The sequence below is a fragment of the Panthera leo genome, chromosome B2, assembly GCF_018350215.1.
Source record: "Panthera leo isolate Ple1 chromosome B2, P.leo_Ple1_pat1.1, whole genome shotgun sequence".
NCBI lineage: Eukaryota > Metazoa > Chordata > Mammalia > Carnivora > Felidae > Panthera > Panthera leo.
This window is the reverse complement of record NC_056683.1, coordinates 74,328,148-74,342,722: the sequence shown is the minus strand read 5'-3', so window position 1 is coordinate 74,342,722 and position 14,575 is coordinate 74,328,148. Positions and strand designations below refer to the sequence as shown.

Genomic DNA, 14,575 nt, shown 5'->3' with positions numbered 1-14,575 from the left:
TAGGTCAACATGGACTTGTTTGTACTGGAAGCAGTAAGTTAATTTCTGGTTTAGAGGAATGACCTTAAAGCAAAACTGACTTCCCATAGTTGAAATCTTGGAGTTCTTCCCTTCATAGAGATTTTGGCCTAATTTCCGCTTTAACTCATTGGCACAGCAATGCTTTTTAAAAGGAGATTTTTCTTTTATCTGGCATTTTTGGTGGTTTTTGGGAGGGTTCATCTGAGTTACATAGTTTGCAGTATTATTCGAACTAGAACTCAATTATTATTTTTCTATATTCTATTTTTGTTACCTGTCCATATTAAATGATTTTTTTATTAATAGTAGTCATTCATATTTCTTTTAGAATTGAGTATGTGCCCACTGTGTGGGGTTCCCCCCCCCCCCCCCAACATTACCAAACAACCAATTTAATTCTCTGACATTATCTACTTAGAAGTAGGGTCAGATCCCACAGGTTAAGGGTACAGTGCCACAGGACTCCGCATGCCCCCTCTTTAGATGCCAGTCACCTGGGCTTTTGACAACCCCCTTCTTTGTTTTATTAATTTGCTAGAGTGCTCACAGAACTCAAGAGAAAAATTTTACTTACCAGATTACTGGTTTCTTATAAAGGGTATAACTCAGGAACAGCCAGATGGATGAGATACGGCAAGGTATGTGGGAAGGGTCACGGAACTTCCATGCTCTGGCCAACCACTCTCCCCAGTCTCCACATGTTTCACCAACCCAAAAGCTTGTCCTTTTGGGTTTTTAATGGAGGCTTCATTACATGGGTACAATCAGTTAAGGGATTGACTGTTGATATTTGAATGCAATCTAGCCCCTCTTTTCTGCTCTGCCTGGATTGGCAAGGGGGACCAGGAATATGGGAGAGGTCTGAAAGTTCCAGCTCTCTAATCACATGGTTGGTTCCCCTGGCAACCAGCCCCAGCTTTGGGTTCCCTTGGAGCCTTCCTTGTCTCATTAGCATAACAAAAGACAATTTCTACTCTCTTCACTTAGGAAGTTCATGGGTTTAGAAGCCCTTCTTAGAATGGAGACAAAGACCAAATCTCCAATTTTTTTTTAAGTTTATTTATTTTTGAGACAGAGAGAGCCCGCACGCACGCACACACACACACACACACACACACACACACACACACACACACGTGTGTGTGTGTGTGTGTGTGTGTGTTTAGAGGGAGGGTGGTGTGTGGGGAGGGCCAGAGAGAGAAAGGGAGAGACAGCTTCTCAACCAGGCTCTGGCTGTTGGTGTGGAGCCCCACTCGATCCCAGAAACCATGAGATCATGACCTGAGCTGAAATCAAGAGTCGGGTGCTCAACGATCTGAGCCACCCAGGCACCCCTGTTTCTTATAAATCACAGTATCATAATGTGACAGGCAGTTGTAATAACTTCAGTGGATATATTTATGCATATTTCTGGATAGTTTGAAAGTGTTTTTGTGTCCTCTGAGATGTTTTTATTTTGAAGATTTGTTGCTCTCAAATTCATATGGTATGAATCCATTTAAACATTTTTTTTCTTTATTAAGAAATGTGGTGAATTTTTTGTATTTCTATGACAGATTACGGCTTGGTAACAACGCCCCAGCTGCACTACATGGTATACTGTCGAAATACCAGTGGCCAATATGGAGAGGCAACCCTAGAAGGTTACTACCAGAAACTCTCTAAGGCCTTTATGGAACTTACCAAACAGGTAAAAATCTCATGAACATGGTTAGAGTTTAAGCAAATGAATAAAATAAGATCAGTTCAACAATTTATCTTAAGTAGATAGCTCATCACTCCTCCTTTTTCCAAAAATGCAGTGTATTTCCTTTTCTTTTCTAGGGCTCCACAAGGCTTGGCCCTTGTGTCCTGCTGTCTATTGGCATTTACTTGGCGAGGCACGTAGTACACGTAGTACATTCTGAGATCACGGTGGGGGAAAACCTGGTGGGGTTCTTAAGGTTACAGAAGTATTTATTCAGATGAATTTGCTCTTAAGGTTAATGTTAGATGCTGTTGGCATCATACTTGAGGTGTCTGCTGTTGAAAAAGATTTTTCTCCTGTGTAGATTAGCTGCTTAAACCTTGATGGGGTTTGCGGGGTGTAATTTGATCAACAAATATTGAATGTATGTTAACCAAAACAGAGCCCTTGTTCTTAAAGAATTTTTATTCTGAAGTGAGGGTGGGCCAGAGAGGAGACTGACAAAAAAACCCATACATGCCCAGTGGTGTTATGTGCTGTGAAGGGAATGGCAGGCATCATTCTGCTCATCCATCTGTATACTCATTCCCACATTTGAATGCCTGTCATGTAATATAGGCTGTAGTATTATTTTGAAGGGTCCCTGCTTAATTGAGGCTAAATTCTAGTAAAGCTCCATTTCCATAAGGTATTCAGTCAATGAAACTGTTCTAGTGTCAGTTTCCAAAAAGTTTTAAAGGCCTTTAAATTTCACTTTGGTTTTCTGCAATTTTCATCGGAATATGTATACCCTTTTGTTTCCCAGGGTAAAATAGATGAGTTAACTGAAATAATAGAAGATGTTTACATATACCTATATGTGCTATATGTTTCGCTTTTTTGTAACTTGAAATTTTTCTTCCATATGTCTTTTCCTTTTAAGACTTTGTGCAGCGAAGATGAATATAGATCACTTAAGGTTGACTGTGCAAATGGCATAGGGGCCCTGAAGCTGAAAGAAATGGAACACTACGTTTCCCAGGGGCTGTCAGTTCAGCTCTTCAATGACGGCACCAAAGGGAAACTCAATCATTTATGTGGGGCTGACTTTGTGAAAAGTCATCAGAAACCTCCACAGGGTATGTAGAAAATGTGTTTTTAGAGTTCTTTGAAACCAATCTTACTTAAGAGACAGAGGTGGCCAAGTGAGTTGAGTCATGCTGCTCGTCCTGGCTCACCGCTTTAGACATCTGGACACTTTTCTTACTGTCCGTGCCATTCGAAACATGGTCTATGCCCTTTGCCTATGAGTTACACGACTCCTACAGTGTGTAGGCAATGTCTGGGGGAAGGGCGGGGGGGAATCAAAATCAGGAATTGGTGTTTTAAAGCAGTAGTTCTCAAACTTCAGTATGCGTGAGAATCATCTGAAGGGCTTGTTAGCGCACAGATTCCTGGGCTCTACTCTAGAGTTTCTGATTCTATAGGTTTGGGTAGAATTAGGATAGGAAAAAAATTTGTCTTTCTGTCAAGCACCCAGCCTTTGTTAATGTTGCTGGTCTGGGGACCACACTTTGAGAATCCTTGATCTAAAGGATAGCAATAGTGACTAGCATTTTTCACCTTACCTGAGTTAGACACACTATGGAAAGGGAATGCAACTTGGCTTAATTATAACTGTCTGCAAAATCTGTTTTCTCCAGTTGGTATATTAGGAGGAAGACTGTAGTTGTACTAAGAGGTGGTCTATGTTTAGCTGCGTTGTAAATCCTGAATTGTTAGTGGGTGGGCCAAACTTGGCTTACGGATGTATTTTGTTTGGTCTCCTGTGTGGTGTGTATTGCATTACTTGTCGCCATTTAAACATTTCATGATTTTACTTAAATATTAGGAATGCTGGCTTCTCTTTACCGATGTCAGAAAATGTCCATTTTCATGTGGCAATAATTGGCTGCCATAGAGGGGCTCCTGCCAACTTCAGACAGGACATGCATTCTTCAGAACTCCACAGACCTCATCCAGTTGCCTCTCTCCTTTACGTTATTCTGCCTCACTGTAGTACACATTTACATTTTTAGTTCGTCAGCTAGTTTGAACTCCTTTTTGTTGAATTGCTTGTTTTTGTTGAATTGACAGTTTGGTTCTAGATCCTGCATCTGTCCATCCATCTAAATACTGAGCTCTTCTCTCCCTTGCTCTAAGCACGGGTGGTGAGAACAAAGGCAAGAGAAATGTAGCTGAAAGTAAATCTTACAGCTTGCAGCGCACTGATAAAAACCTCAGACGTGCAGAGTGTGACATACCTCAAGGGACTTATGGCTGCCTTAATGTTGATGTTTTATTAGAGACTAAAAGCAACCTTATCTTGACAATAGCCAGATCTCTGTCAACCTCGCTTTTAGCATATAGAAATGCCTTAGAAACTTATGTTATCTCTATCCCCCGCCAACCTTAAAAGTATATAATCAGTCACTTCTCACAGTCCGAGCGCAGCTCTTTCTGCCTGTGGGTCCTGTCCCCTGCTATAAGAAAATCACCTTTTCGCACCGTAAAATGCCTTAAGAATTCTTTCTTGACTGTTGTGCTTGGCGGCCCTGCACCACGGGGCTACAGAAAGAACAAAACCATAGGCCCTCACTTTTCCTGAAGCGTGTGTTATGCCTTGTAGTCAACCTTATATTCATATTCCTCATGAAAGCCTCATGTTGGATTTGTCCACCTGCTGCTCTCATGGCTAAGGAACAGCAAAATCTTCTAAGTTTGATGTTACAGTTGCTGAGGTTTTAATAACCCTATGCAAATTACACTGGCCATGTATCTCTCACAGGTTACAATTCTTCCCTCTAACTTACCAATGTTTCTTGTTACTGATGGTGTGAACAAATAAAAATCACTTCTACCAGAGTTGAAGCACATAACTCATCTGTTGATTATTTTTTATATCTAAAGGGCATCACAGTTCTAGGTAAATTGCATTCACAAATAGTCTGTAGCTTTCACCAAACTATGGGAACTTTCCTTACCAAACCAACTGGTTTATAAAACGGAATTTTACTTTATTTTATATTTTTTAAATCTTTATTTTTGAGAGCGAGAGTGCAAGCAGGGGAGGGGTAGAGAGAGGGAGATAACAGAATTCAAATAGAATCCAGGCTCTGAGCTGTCAGCACAGTGCCTGAGGCGGGGCTCGAACTCACACACTGTGAGATCTTGGCCTGAGCTGAAGTCAGACGCTTAACTGACTGAGCCACCCAGGTACCTCTGGAATTTTATTTTAATATTATATCAAGTTTCAGCATAGAATTCTCCTTTTCCAGTTAGCTATGAAAGAATTTACCCTGTAAAAACTGCCAGTAAACCTGTATACTATTTAAAAATTAATTGGGGCGCCTGGGTGGCTTGGTCGGTTAAGCGTCCGACTTCGGCTCAGGTCATGATCTCACGGTCCGTGAGTTCAAGCCCCGCGTCGGGCTCTGTGCTGACAGCTCAGAGCCTGGAGCCTGTTTCAAATTCTGTGTCTCCCTCTCTCTCTGCTCCTCCCCTGTTCATGCTCTGTCTCTCTCTGTCTCAAAAATAAATAAACGTCAAACAAAAAAAAAAATAAAAAAAAAAAATAAAAATTAAGACATTGGTTTTTATTTGGAAGGATAATTTTAAGTACCTCTTGAAAAGTGATATGTGGAACACATAAGGCCAGTTGTGATCATACTTTAGTGAAATATTTTTCCCTTGTAATTAATGTAAGAGAAAAAACTTTTTATATTGAGTTTTATCCCTATTTCTGTGACTGAAATGCATTTTAAAATTCTGTGTGCTAGGAATGGAAATGAAGTCTAATGAAAGATGCTGTTCCTTTGATGGAGATGCAGACAGAATCGTTTATCACTACCTCGATGTAGATGGTCACTTTCATCTCATAGATGGAGACAAGATAGCAACACTGATTAGCAGTTTCCTTAAAGAGCTCTTGTTGGAGGTATGGTGGGATGATTGACTGACTGCTTTTTAAAACAAGACTCACTGGTGACTAACATGTCTCAAAGGCACAATTTATACAAAGTTCCTTACATCTGTGGCCAGAAAATACAAGACGACACATGGTAATTTTAGTCATTTCACCATGGGGCATGGGTTTTCGAACCTGAAAGTAGTGCTCTTTTCTTCCTTATACTGGCAGAGTTTTATGATTCGAAGCTTTATGAAGATTTTGGTGTCTTCACAACTGACGCTTTAGTGAGCGTTCCATCATCACTCCCAAAGCTTTAAACAGAAGATTGCATCCTCTGAGAGATGTATTTACTATGTTATAATGTGGTTAGTAATGCGAGAGAGGTTTATTCTCCTTTGCTCTTTTGGAAACCTTAGGCCAGCTTTTAGTATAGCATGTAATGGGAAGTAGTTATTATAATGTGGAAAAAGCTATACTTTAAAAGAGTTCAATAACTACTTTTATTTAAAATACTAGAGAGGTCAGGAAATCACAAGCTTCTTTTGGAAGGAATCCTTGTAGAATTTAAATAATGCTTGGGGGATGGGTATTGAGGAGGGCACCTTTTGGGATGAGCACTGGGTGTTGTATGGAAACCAATTTGACAATAAATTTCATATATTGGAAAAAAATAATGCTTAAAAGTATTTTAGCTTTTTTTTCTGGCATACATGTAAATTTTCATTTTAGGCATTTATTGCATAAACTGGTAATTTTGGCATCCTTTAGAACTCTCATTATATGTTTGCTTTTGTAGTTAGTGTTTTTACTTTTGATGGCAAGGCAATTATCATTGTTTTTATCTAGATTGGAGAAAGTTTGAATATTGGTGTTGTACAAACTGCGTATGCAAATGGAAGTTCAACACGGTATCTTGAAGAAGTTATGAAGGTACTGAACCATTTCCATTTTCTGGTAGCTTCTTAATAATTCTATCTTAAGATATTTCTGTGAGGAAAACAGTGTGGTCATACAAGTGAACAGCTCGCAGTACATGAAGCTGAGCTGTTGTCCATTTAAGGCTAAGATATTAAGATACGGGGAAAAAATTGTCCCTGGTGCAAAAAGGGAAAGAGACTCCCCCACCCCCCACCCCTTTTCTTATGAATGTAAATGTTTTAAAAGGCTAAGCAAATTTTATAGTTCAGGAATGTTTTCCCTAAGGGTCTAGAATCCCCTCATTGAAATGTAAACTTCCGGGGAAAATAGCATCCTGTCTCCCAGGCTCCTGAGAGTTTTAAGTTAGTTACAGCTTGGAATCAGCCACATATATTTACTTGTTACCGAGATATGAGAAGATTTACTATTCTTTTGGTAAGGACTAAACACCGATTGCCACCACAATTATCAGGTAAATTTAAAATAAGTGGTCCTGTAAAGTCTTCTTGAGAAGCAGGCCTATTCAGTAGACATAGGGACTATTGCTTTGGGATTTCACAGGCGGGGAGAGAGACTCGGCTACTCTTAATACAACAAGGAAAAGTGGAGACTTAATCCAACAAGGAAAAGTGGGAGAGGGGGTTGGTGGATGGAACATTACTAAGGAATCTTCAGGAGTCAGGATTCCGACTGAACATACCTTACAGGACTCCTGTTGAAGACAGGCCGGGGTGGTTAGATACTACCTGGGGTATGGTATGGGGTGAGGACTTCGATCAGTTATGGAGGGTAGGAGATTCTTGCTGAGACTGGACTCTTCCAGACATGCAAGGATAGGACCTCTTTGGGATCACAGGAAAAGTTTGTTCAGGGATAGAATCTGTTACTAGTTACCTTCAGCTGTATTATAAAAGGGTGAGATTGCTGTCTGTAGTTCTTAACAGATTTCCTGTGGTGTGCATCACAGTCTAGCTTGAGGTGTGTTCAGTAATCAAAACTGTTTTCTTACTCTTCTATAGGCAAGTTTTCTGGGTTGTTAGAGGAGGTTTTGTATCTGATTTTTTTCCCCCAACATCCCCCAGATAACTGACCATCCTCTGTACCCCATCACCTGCTCTAAGAGTTGGAGGGTCCATGGCCAAAATTATGTCTGTTTGCCTTTACTCTTTCTCACTAGCTAGTGTATTTTCCAACTTTTGTGCATTCCTTTTCAAATTCCTGCATTTTACTAGTTTTTGTTGCTTTTCCACTCTTTTTAAAGCAGGGGTAGCAAAGTCCAATTCTTGTAGAATCTGGATAAGTGAAGACAAAAAGTACAGCAGGTGCATAAGGACTAGGAAGAGTGTGCCCAGACAGGCCAGCTGCTGTCACATTTAGTAGGATTCTTCAAGAAAAGCTGAAAATCTAAGTTTTTATGTGACTCTCCTTCCTACTACTTTTTAAGTCTTGACAGCTGATTAAAAATTTAAAAGAAATAGGTAGGCAAAATAAAACACATCTGGAAGCTGCTAGTTTGCGACATGATTTAAATATAAAGTTGCAGTAAACACACTCAAGGAACTCCATTGGTGCCCAGTTGCCCACCATTTATCAGGGATTCTCAGTATTTGGGTTATCGTTTTAGTATTTCTTTTCTGTGTTAACATTTTTATAGGTAATATATACCCTGTTTAAGAAACAAATACATCAGAAACTGTTACTCATCAACCCATTCTCCTATGGATGAATTAAATATTTTTAGCTCTAACCTTTCTCGAGGTCTTCTAAATGCAATCAATGGCCAATCTTATTTTATCTTGATCTCTTTTGAGATTTGCCACTATCAGACTTATTAGCCACTCTTCTCTCTCAGATCCATCCAAGGCTTAGGCTGCCCAGTGTTGCTAGTTCAACCATCGTAATTTCTTAATGGGATTAGTCCTAGAAACCTCCTAACCAATGTCTTTTAACCTTCTAAGCCACGGGTTAAGAAACTGACCTGCCACGTGTTTATGAATAGTTTTATTGGAACACAACCATGCTTATTTGTTTCTGTTATTTTCTGTGATTGCTTTCACACTGGTGGCAGAAGTGAGCAGTCGTGAAAGAAATACGGCTGTAAACTTTGAAATATTTATTATATGTCCTTTTATAGTAAAGCTTGCAGACCTCTGTAAACCATTCTCCACATTGTAGCTAATGGAGCTTTCTACACAATTAGATCATGTCACTCCCCCACTTATAATCTTTCAATATTTTATCCGGGGATGCTCCTCTTTCTCGCCTTGCTTTTTCCCTTGGTTGTGTATTTCTATAGTTGCCTTCTCTCTCCCATACTAACACTTACCACTTGGTATTTTAATTGCGTGTCTTCCTCACTAGATGGCTCCCGGTTTGTTCCCTGTTGTAGTCTTCGGAGAGTAGGTATATAATATGTATTTGCCCATTGAATAACTGCTATTGTGTTTCTTTAAATATGTGTCATAGGTACCTGTCTATTGTACTAAAACTGGTGTAAAACATTTACATCACAAGGCTCAAGAGTTTGACATTGGAGTTTATTTTGAAGCAAATGGGCATGGCACAGTAAGTTCTCCTTAGTTACAACCAGCTTTAGCTGGACTTTCTTTTTAATGATGGGAATTTTCTGAGTAGTAATACCTTATAATCGATTCCCACTTTGTTGAAATGATCAGTATGACAGTAGAGTAAGATTGGGTTTACTTAATATATTCTTATGTGTGTTGAAACTGGTTTTCTGGGGCGCCTGGGTGGCTCAGTCGGTTAAGCGGCCAACTTCGGCTCAGGTCATGATCTCGCAGTCCGTGAGTTCGAGCCCCGCGTCAGGCTCTGTGCTGACAGCTCAGAGCCTGGAGCCTGTTTCAGATTCTGTGTCTCCCTCCCTCTGACCCTCCCCCGTTCATGCTGTGTCTCTCTCTGTCTCAAAAATAAACGTTAAAAAAAAAAAAAACATTAAAAAAAAAAAAGAAACTGGTTTTCTTTTAGGTTGTTTATGATCTTTGAGTGTGAACAGATAATACAATTTGTTCCTACAGGTTTTGTTTTTTTGTTTTTGAGAGCACGAGCAGGGCAGGGGTAGAGGGAGAGAGAGAATCCCAAGCAGGCTCCACGCTCAGCGTGAAGTACAAAGTGGGGCACTGTGAGATCATGATCTGAGCCAATATCAGGAGTTGGATGCTTAACTGAGCCACCCAGGCACCCATTTTTAGTTTCTTAAAAAAAAAAAAAAAGAGAAAGCAGTTCTTAATTTTCTTACAAGCGGATTGTTTATCATTTAAAATCTTTTCTTTGAACTGGCCATAGGTAGTGAAAGTTCAGTAGCTGTGGTAAACTGAAAAGTGTTGGAATGCTTGAGAATTAAGTTATGAGCGACTAGAAATGAGTGTAAGTAGCAATAAGCATGTAAAATTTTTATGGTGCTTTTTGTAGGCAGAATATTTAAAGAATTTTTTGAGATATAGTTCACATACCTTAAAATTCACCATTTTGAAGTGTACTAAGTGGTTTTTAGTGTATTCATAAGGTTCCGACTTTTGTTTAAACGTTTTTATGCCACACCTCATTTCGTAAATAGATTGGAGGTAACCAACAGAAAATGTTACCTAGGTCAGATTTTCATTAATTCTGAACTGGCTTCTAGAGGCCTTGATCATAAGAAAAATAATAATTTCTCAGGAAATGCAGTTAAAATATAACTTCAGTGATCTAAGGCAGAGGTTGATAAATAATTTTAAAGGGCAGATAGTATTTTAGACTTTTGGCTCGTAAGGTCTCTGTTGCACCTGTCAGCTCTGCTGGTGTAGGATAAGGGAATGTGTATGGCTGTGTTCCAGCAGAAATAGTGACCAGAGTGTAGTCTAGTTTACCAGCAAACATGTCATTTCATCAAGTGCTGACTATAGTATTGAGCCACTCTGACGTAACTAAACTCATGGGCAAAACATTTTAAAATGACAGGAATCTTGAGGAACATGATGTATATCATATACATGGTACTATTTGCCATAGTAAGTACAATGAACTCTTCTTTTATCTAGCTTATATCCTTTAAATTTTTACGACAAGAAAACTCTGTTAGTTGTGTTGAATTCTGTATTCTTTCAAGTAAAATGGATGCAGATAGGCTTAAAGAACTGGTTGCACAGAACTAATTGAGCTGGCAGAGGGGCAAACATAATATACTCATCATGTACATTTGCCTCTGTCAGAGTGGTATTTTCTTTGTAATCAGCTCTTTGTATTTTGATAACCAGTTCTTTAATTCATGAAGTATTTTTTTTCCCCAACTATTATCTTTTGGGTTCTGATGTGATCTTGTCAATTTCATACATTCTAAGGCTACCATTATTTTTCCCTTCAGTTTTTCCAGATTCATTCAGAGTTTCAAAAGTGGTTTAACTTGGATGACTGGGCACGAAGAGAATGTTTTACGACTGTGTGTTTATGCTTTCCTTGCAGGTACTGTTTAGTAAAGCTGCCGAAACAAAGATAAGACAACTCACAAAAGAATTAGAAGATGAGAAAAGGAAAGCTGCTGCTAAGATGCTTGAAAACGTTATTGACTTGTTCAACCAGGTCAGAGCTGGAGGGTGGTGGGCTCTTGGTTACTTTACCATTGTTCATAAGGTAGACAGAATAGTGTGTTGCATAAAAAAGTGGAAAAGTCCTGGCAGCTTCCTTGCCACAGTGGTATATACAGTTGAGATGGACACTGAAATGCAGTGACAGAACGCTGATGTGCTTCCTTACCCCTGTATTTTATGATGAAAACTTGTAAGTATAATGAGTAGCTCGCATCTAGATTCAAAACTCTGCTACTGAGTCTATGTATATGTGTCAAATCAGTGAGATTGGAGTCTATACAGTATGGCAGAGGAAGCAAAGAGTAGGACCGGAAAAAGTGACAGAACTAGTATTTGAATATCTTGCACATAGTAAGGCACTTAACATACCTCAGTGTAATCCTTGCAGTAACCCAGGGAGAGGGGTTGTTATAATTCCCATTTCGTAAATGAAGAAACACAGGGCTTGGAGCTAGTTATTCAGTCTTAATTTTATAGATAAGGAGGAAGAGTAAAGGCAAGTTTCTCAAGAGCTAGTTTCAGTATTCTTTGTAGAACTCTTTGTGGTCTTTCCTTTTATTTCTCCACACTAGTTTAATAATCTGTGTGAGGGTGGGGAGGAAGCACAGGAATACTGTGATTTGTTTTCTAAGAGCATTCATATCCAAGGGTACACTTTCTTTCATTGTGTCTTGTAGGCAGCTGGTGATGCTATTTCTGATATGCTGGTGATTGAGGCAATCTTGACGCTGAAGGACTTGACTATACAACAGTGGGATGCTCTTTATGTGGATCTTCCAAACAGACAGCTCAAAGTTAAGGTCTGAGCAATATTTTAAAATTACTTCTTTTCTGAAAATTAACTAAAATGTATTATCTCCAATCTCTATATGAAAAATATTCCGTGTCATGTTTCATCGTGTACATGTAGATATTATAGAAAATGCCTTATATCCTGTTTTCCCACATCTTAATCTTAACCAGTTGTTTGAGAAGTATTTAGTTTACCGACTTGAAAAGAAAAAAGTGATACATATTCTTTATAATAAAGATTTTATTGTGGAAAATTTAAAACAAATATAAATGTGGAGAGAACAAAAAAATTAAACCGCTGTGTTCTCAGTTTCTACAGATTTCAGCTATTGTCCTTCCCCATTCTCCATAGCCCCCATGTTATTTTGAAGCAATCCAGCTAGCCTATTATTGCAAGTGAAAATATTTCCTTTGAATTATTCTTGGGTCACGCAGAACTTCCTGGGGCTAGCTAGATGCTGAGAAGTAGGATCTTTGGGCTTAAATGGAGAGAAATTTTTTAAAGGCAGTTCATATAATGCTCAATGATTTCTGTACAGCTTTATACCAGTGTACATACTCACCAACAGGATTTGTGAAAGACAATTAGAGGTAGTAAAGCCCGAGGTCACAGAAGTGGCTACTGATTGGCATATTTAGGAGATTTTTATCATGACCCTCTTACATAATAGGTTGCTGCTTTGTCAACAGTTTATAGAAATAGTTATTTGATCAGGGACTTAAGTCATACAGTCCTTCCTGGCCACTATTGTAGTGGTAACTGTAAGACTGTGGAAATGTTGCCTGTTTTTGCTAAAGGCAATCTTTAAAGCTACAACTGAAATTAATAATCCTGATTTTGGCAGAAATAAAAATTATAAAATTTTAATGTAGTTGCACTCTGTGGTACAATAAGCTGAAATGTAGGTCTGTTACTGTTGAAATGGCCACAGTCTTTTGGTGGGAATTCTGTTGAACAGGTTAGGCTTATATAGTAACAGATATGAAATGCTTGTGCATAGGTTGCAGACAGGCAAGTTATTAGCACCACTGATGCTGAAAGACAAGTAGTTACACCTCCCGGACTACAGGAGGCAATCAATGACCTGGTGAAGAAATACAAGCTTTCCCGAGCTTTTGTCCGGCCTTCTGGTACGGAAGATGTAGTCCGAGTATATGCAGAAGCAGACTCGCAGGTAAGCTGGGATGGTTCTATTGAAAAAATGTGCGGTGAGAGTCTGATACCATGGGTAGTGGGGGTCGTAGTAGGAGAGAAAAGAAAACCATTTCAATAGTGTTGCAGTCTCACTGTGATAATTGTTTATGGAGATTTTTAGGTTCATATTAAGACTGTAAGAGTACTTTCATCAGTCATTGAACAAAATTAGACCAACTTAGTTTATTTCCCCAAATATTTTTCTTTTTATTCCAGACTTCCTATTTCTAACCATGGTATGAATAATCAGTAGATACTTTGCCACGCGTTAGTCTTCTGTGGCCTGAAGTGGATGATCCTTTTTTTAAAAACTCCTTTAAAAACATAATCCTGTTGCTTTATGAAAACAACAGGCTTTGAGGTACATGTCTAACTGGTACCATCATCCAGGTTGATGGAAATTCATCTTTGTCTCTGGACTTTTGATTTGTTTTTCAAAATAATTTCCTTTAAACAGCCTTGCTCTGTGCCTCTGCTCTTTTCCTAACAGGGTCAAGACTTCACGGTCTCGATTTTTTAAACTTTGCCCTCTTCACACACTCTTTTACTCTTAAACCCTTGATCAGTGTTTGCACAGCTAAGGCAGTCTAGAGTGGGTTGAATAGGCACTCAGAAGGAGGCCCTTATAAGGGAGCTGGCAGCTTTTTGGCAGAAGCTTAGGCCATCCCAGAATATAGTGAATAGAAATTGCTGGTGGATGGGGAGAGGCCATCTGGGACTTAAATGGTTATTTACACTTAGGCCAATTGTGGCCGTACTTTTAAGGACTAGGTTTTATTGAATTTATTCAGAATTTTGGAATAACTAATTTTACAATTTGATTTGATTAACCAAGAACTCACCGGACTTGGAAGAATTTGAGTTTTCCATTTATTTAAGAATCTTGGAATTTGTTACTGAAAGGTGAAAAAACAAGAAAAATTTTCATTTGAGTATGCTAGTGAGACAAAAAGTTCTCTTCCCTTCCCTCAGAGTTGTAAGTTACCTGACAGATGCTGTCTTTCTCCTCTAATCTCCTTTTGTGTCATTTTCAGGAAAATGCGGATAGCCTTGCACATGCAGTCAGCTTGGCAGTATTTCAGCTGGCTGGAGGAGTTGGAGAAACACCCTAACCAGGTTTCTGAAGATAATTTTTATATTCATGACAAACTGGATTTTTAAGAACTTTTTACAAAATAATGGTACTGCCACTAATGTGACAGGTTCAGACACATTTATAATCATGTTTACGATGCACCTTACTAGATTGTTTCTAGATCTGATTGTTTTTCTTAAACACTACCACAACTGTTATTTAGAAATAGGGAAACCTTTTACCTGTTAAAGTGAAACTTGAACCAAATTTCAGTCTCACTAATGTAAAGTGCTCGGGGCTTAATCATTACCTTTATAGTACATTCGGGGACAAATTCATGAGGGCTGCTGGAAAATTAAACCTTACTACCAACTCC

The 14,575-nt window shown here is 38.9% G+C and overlaps 2 protein-coding genes and 1 long non-coding RNA gene across 4 annotated transcripts in view; 1 reads left to right on the top strand and 2 right to left on the bottom strand.

Annotated features, from left to right (window-relative positions):
• Positions 1-867, bottom strand: part of RWDD2A (RWD domain containing 2A) — a 15,368-nt gene extending 14,501 nt beyond the window's left edge. Inside the window, exon 1 of one of the 2 annotated variants that reach the window (XM_042939266.1) lies at positions 596-867. The gene's annotated coding sequence lies outside the window, so the exon portion shown is untranslated. The remainder of the gene's footprint in view (positions 1-595) is intronic. The other variant, XM_042939267.1, reaches the window with a different exon arrangement.
• PGM3 (phosphoglucomutase 3) overlaps positions 1-14,575 on the top strand; it is a 23,065-nt gene extending 8,490 nt beyond the window's left edge. The window contains exons 5-13 of the mRNA XM_042939247.1: positions 1,578-1,711; positions 2,631-2,826; positions 5,506-5,663; positions 6,483-6,566; positions 9,021-9,119; positions 11,013-11,129; positions 11,815-11,937; positions 12,931-13,104; positions 14,159-14,575. Coding sequence (XP_042795181.1) covers positions 1,578-1,711; positions 2,631-2,826; positions 5,506-5,663; positions 6,483-6,566; positions 9,021-9,119; positions 11,013-11,129; positions 11,815-11,937; positions 12,931-13,104; positions 14,159-14,236 — 1,163 coding nt within the window. The 3' untranslated portion in view covers positions 14,237-14,575. The remainder of the gene's footprint in view (positions 1-1,577; positions 1,712-2,630; positions 2,827-5,505; positions 5,664-6,482; positions 6,567-9,020; positions 9,120-11,012; positions 11,130-11,814; positions 11,938-12,930; positions 13,105-14,158) is intronic.
• Positions 13,065-14,183, bottom strand: LOC122220137. The gene is made up of 3 exons (XR_006202692.1): positions 14,110-14,183; positions 13,967-14,020; positions 13,065-13,146 (listed from the first exon to the last, which is right to left on the bottom strand). It is a non-coding gene; the product is annotated as an uncharacterized LOC122220137 (long non-coding RNA).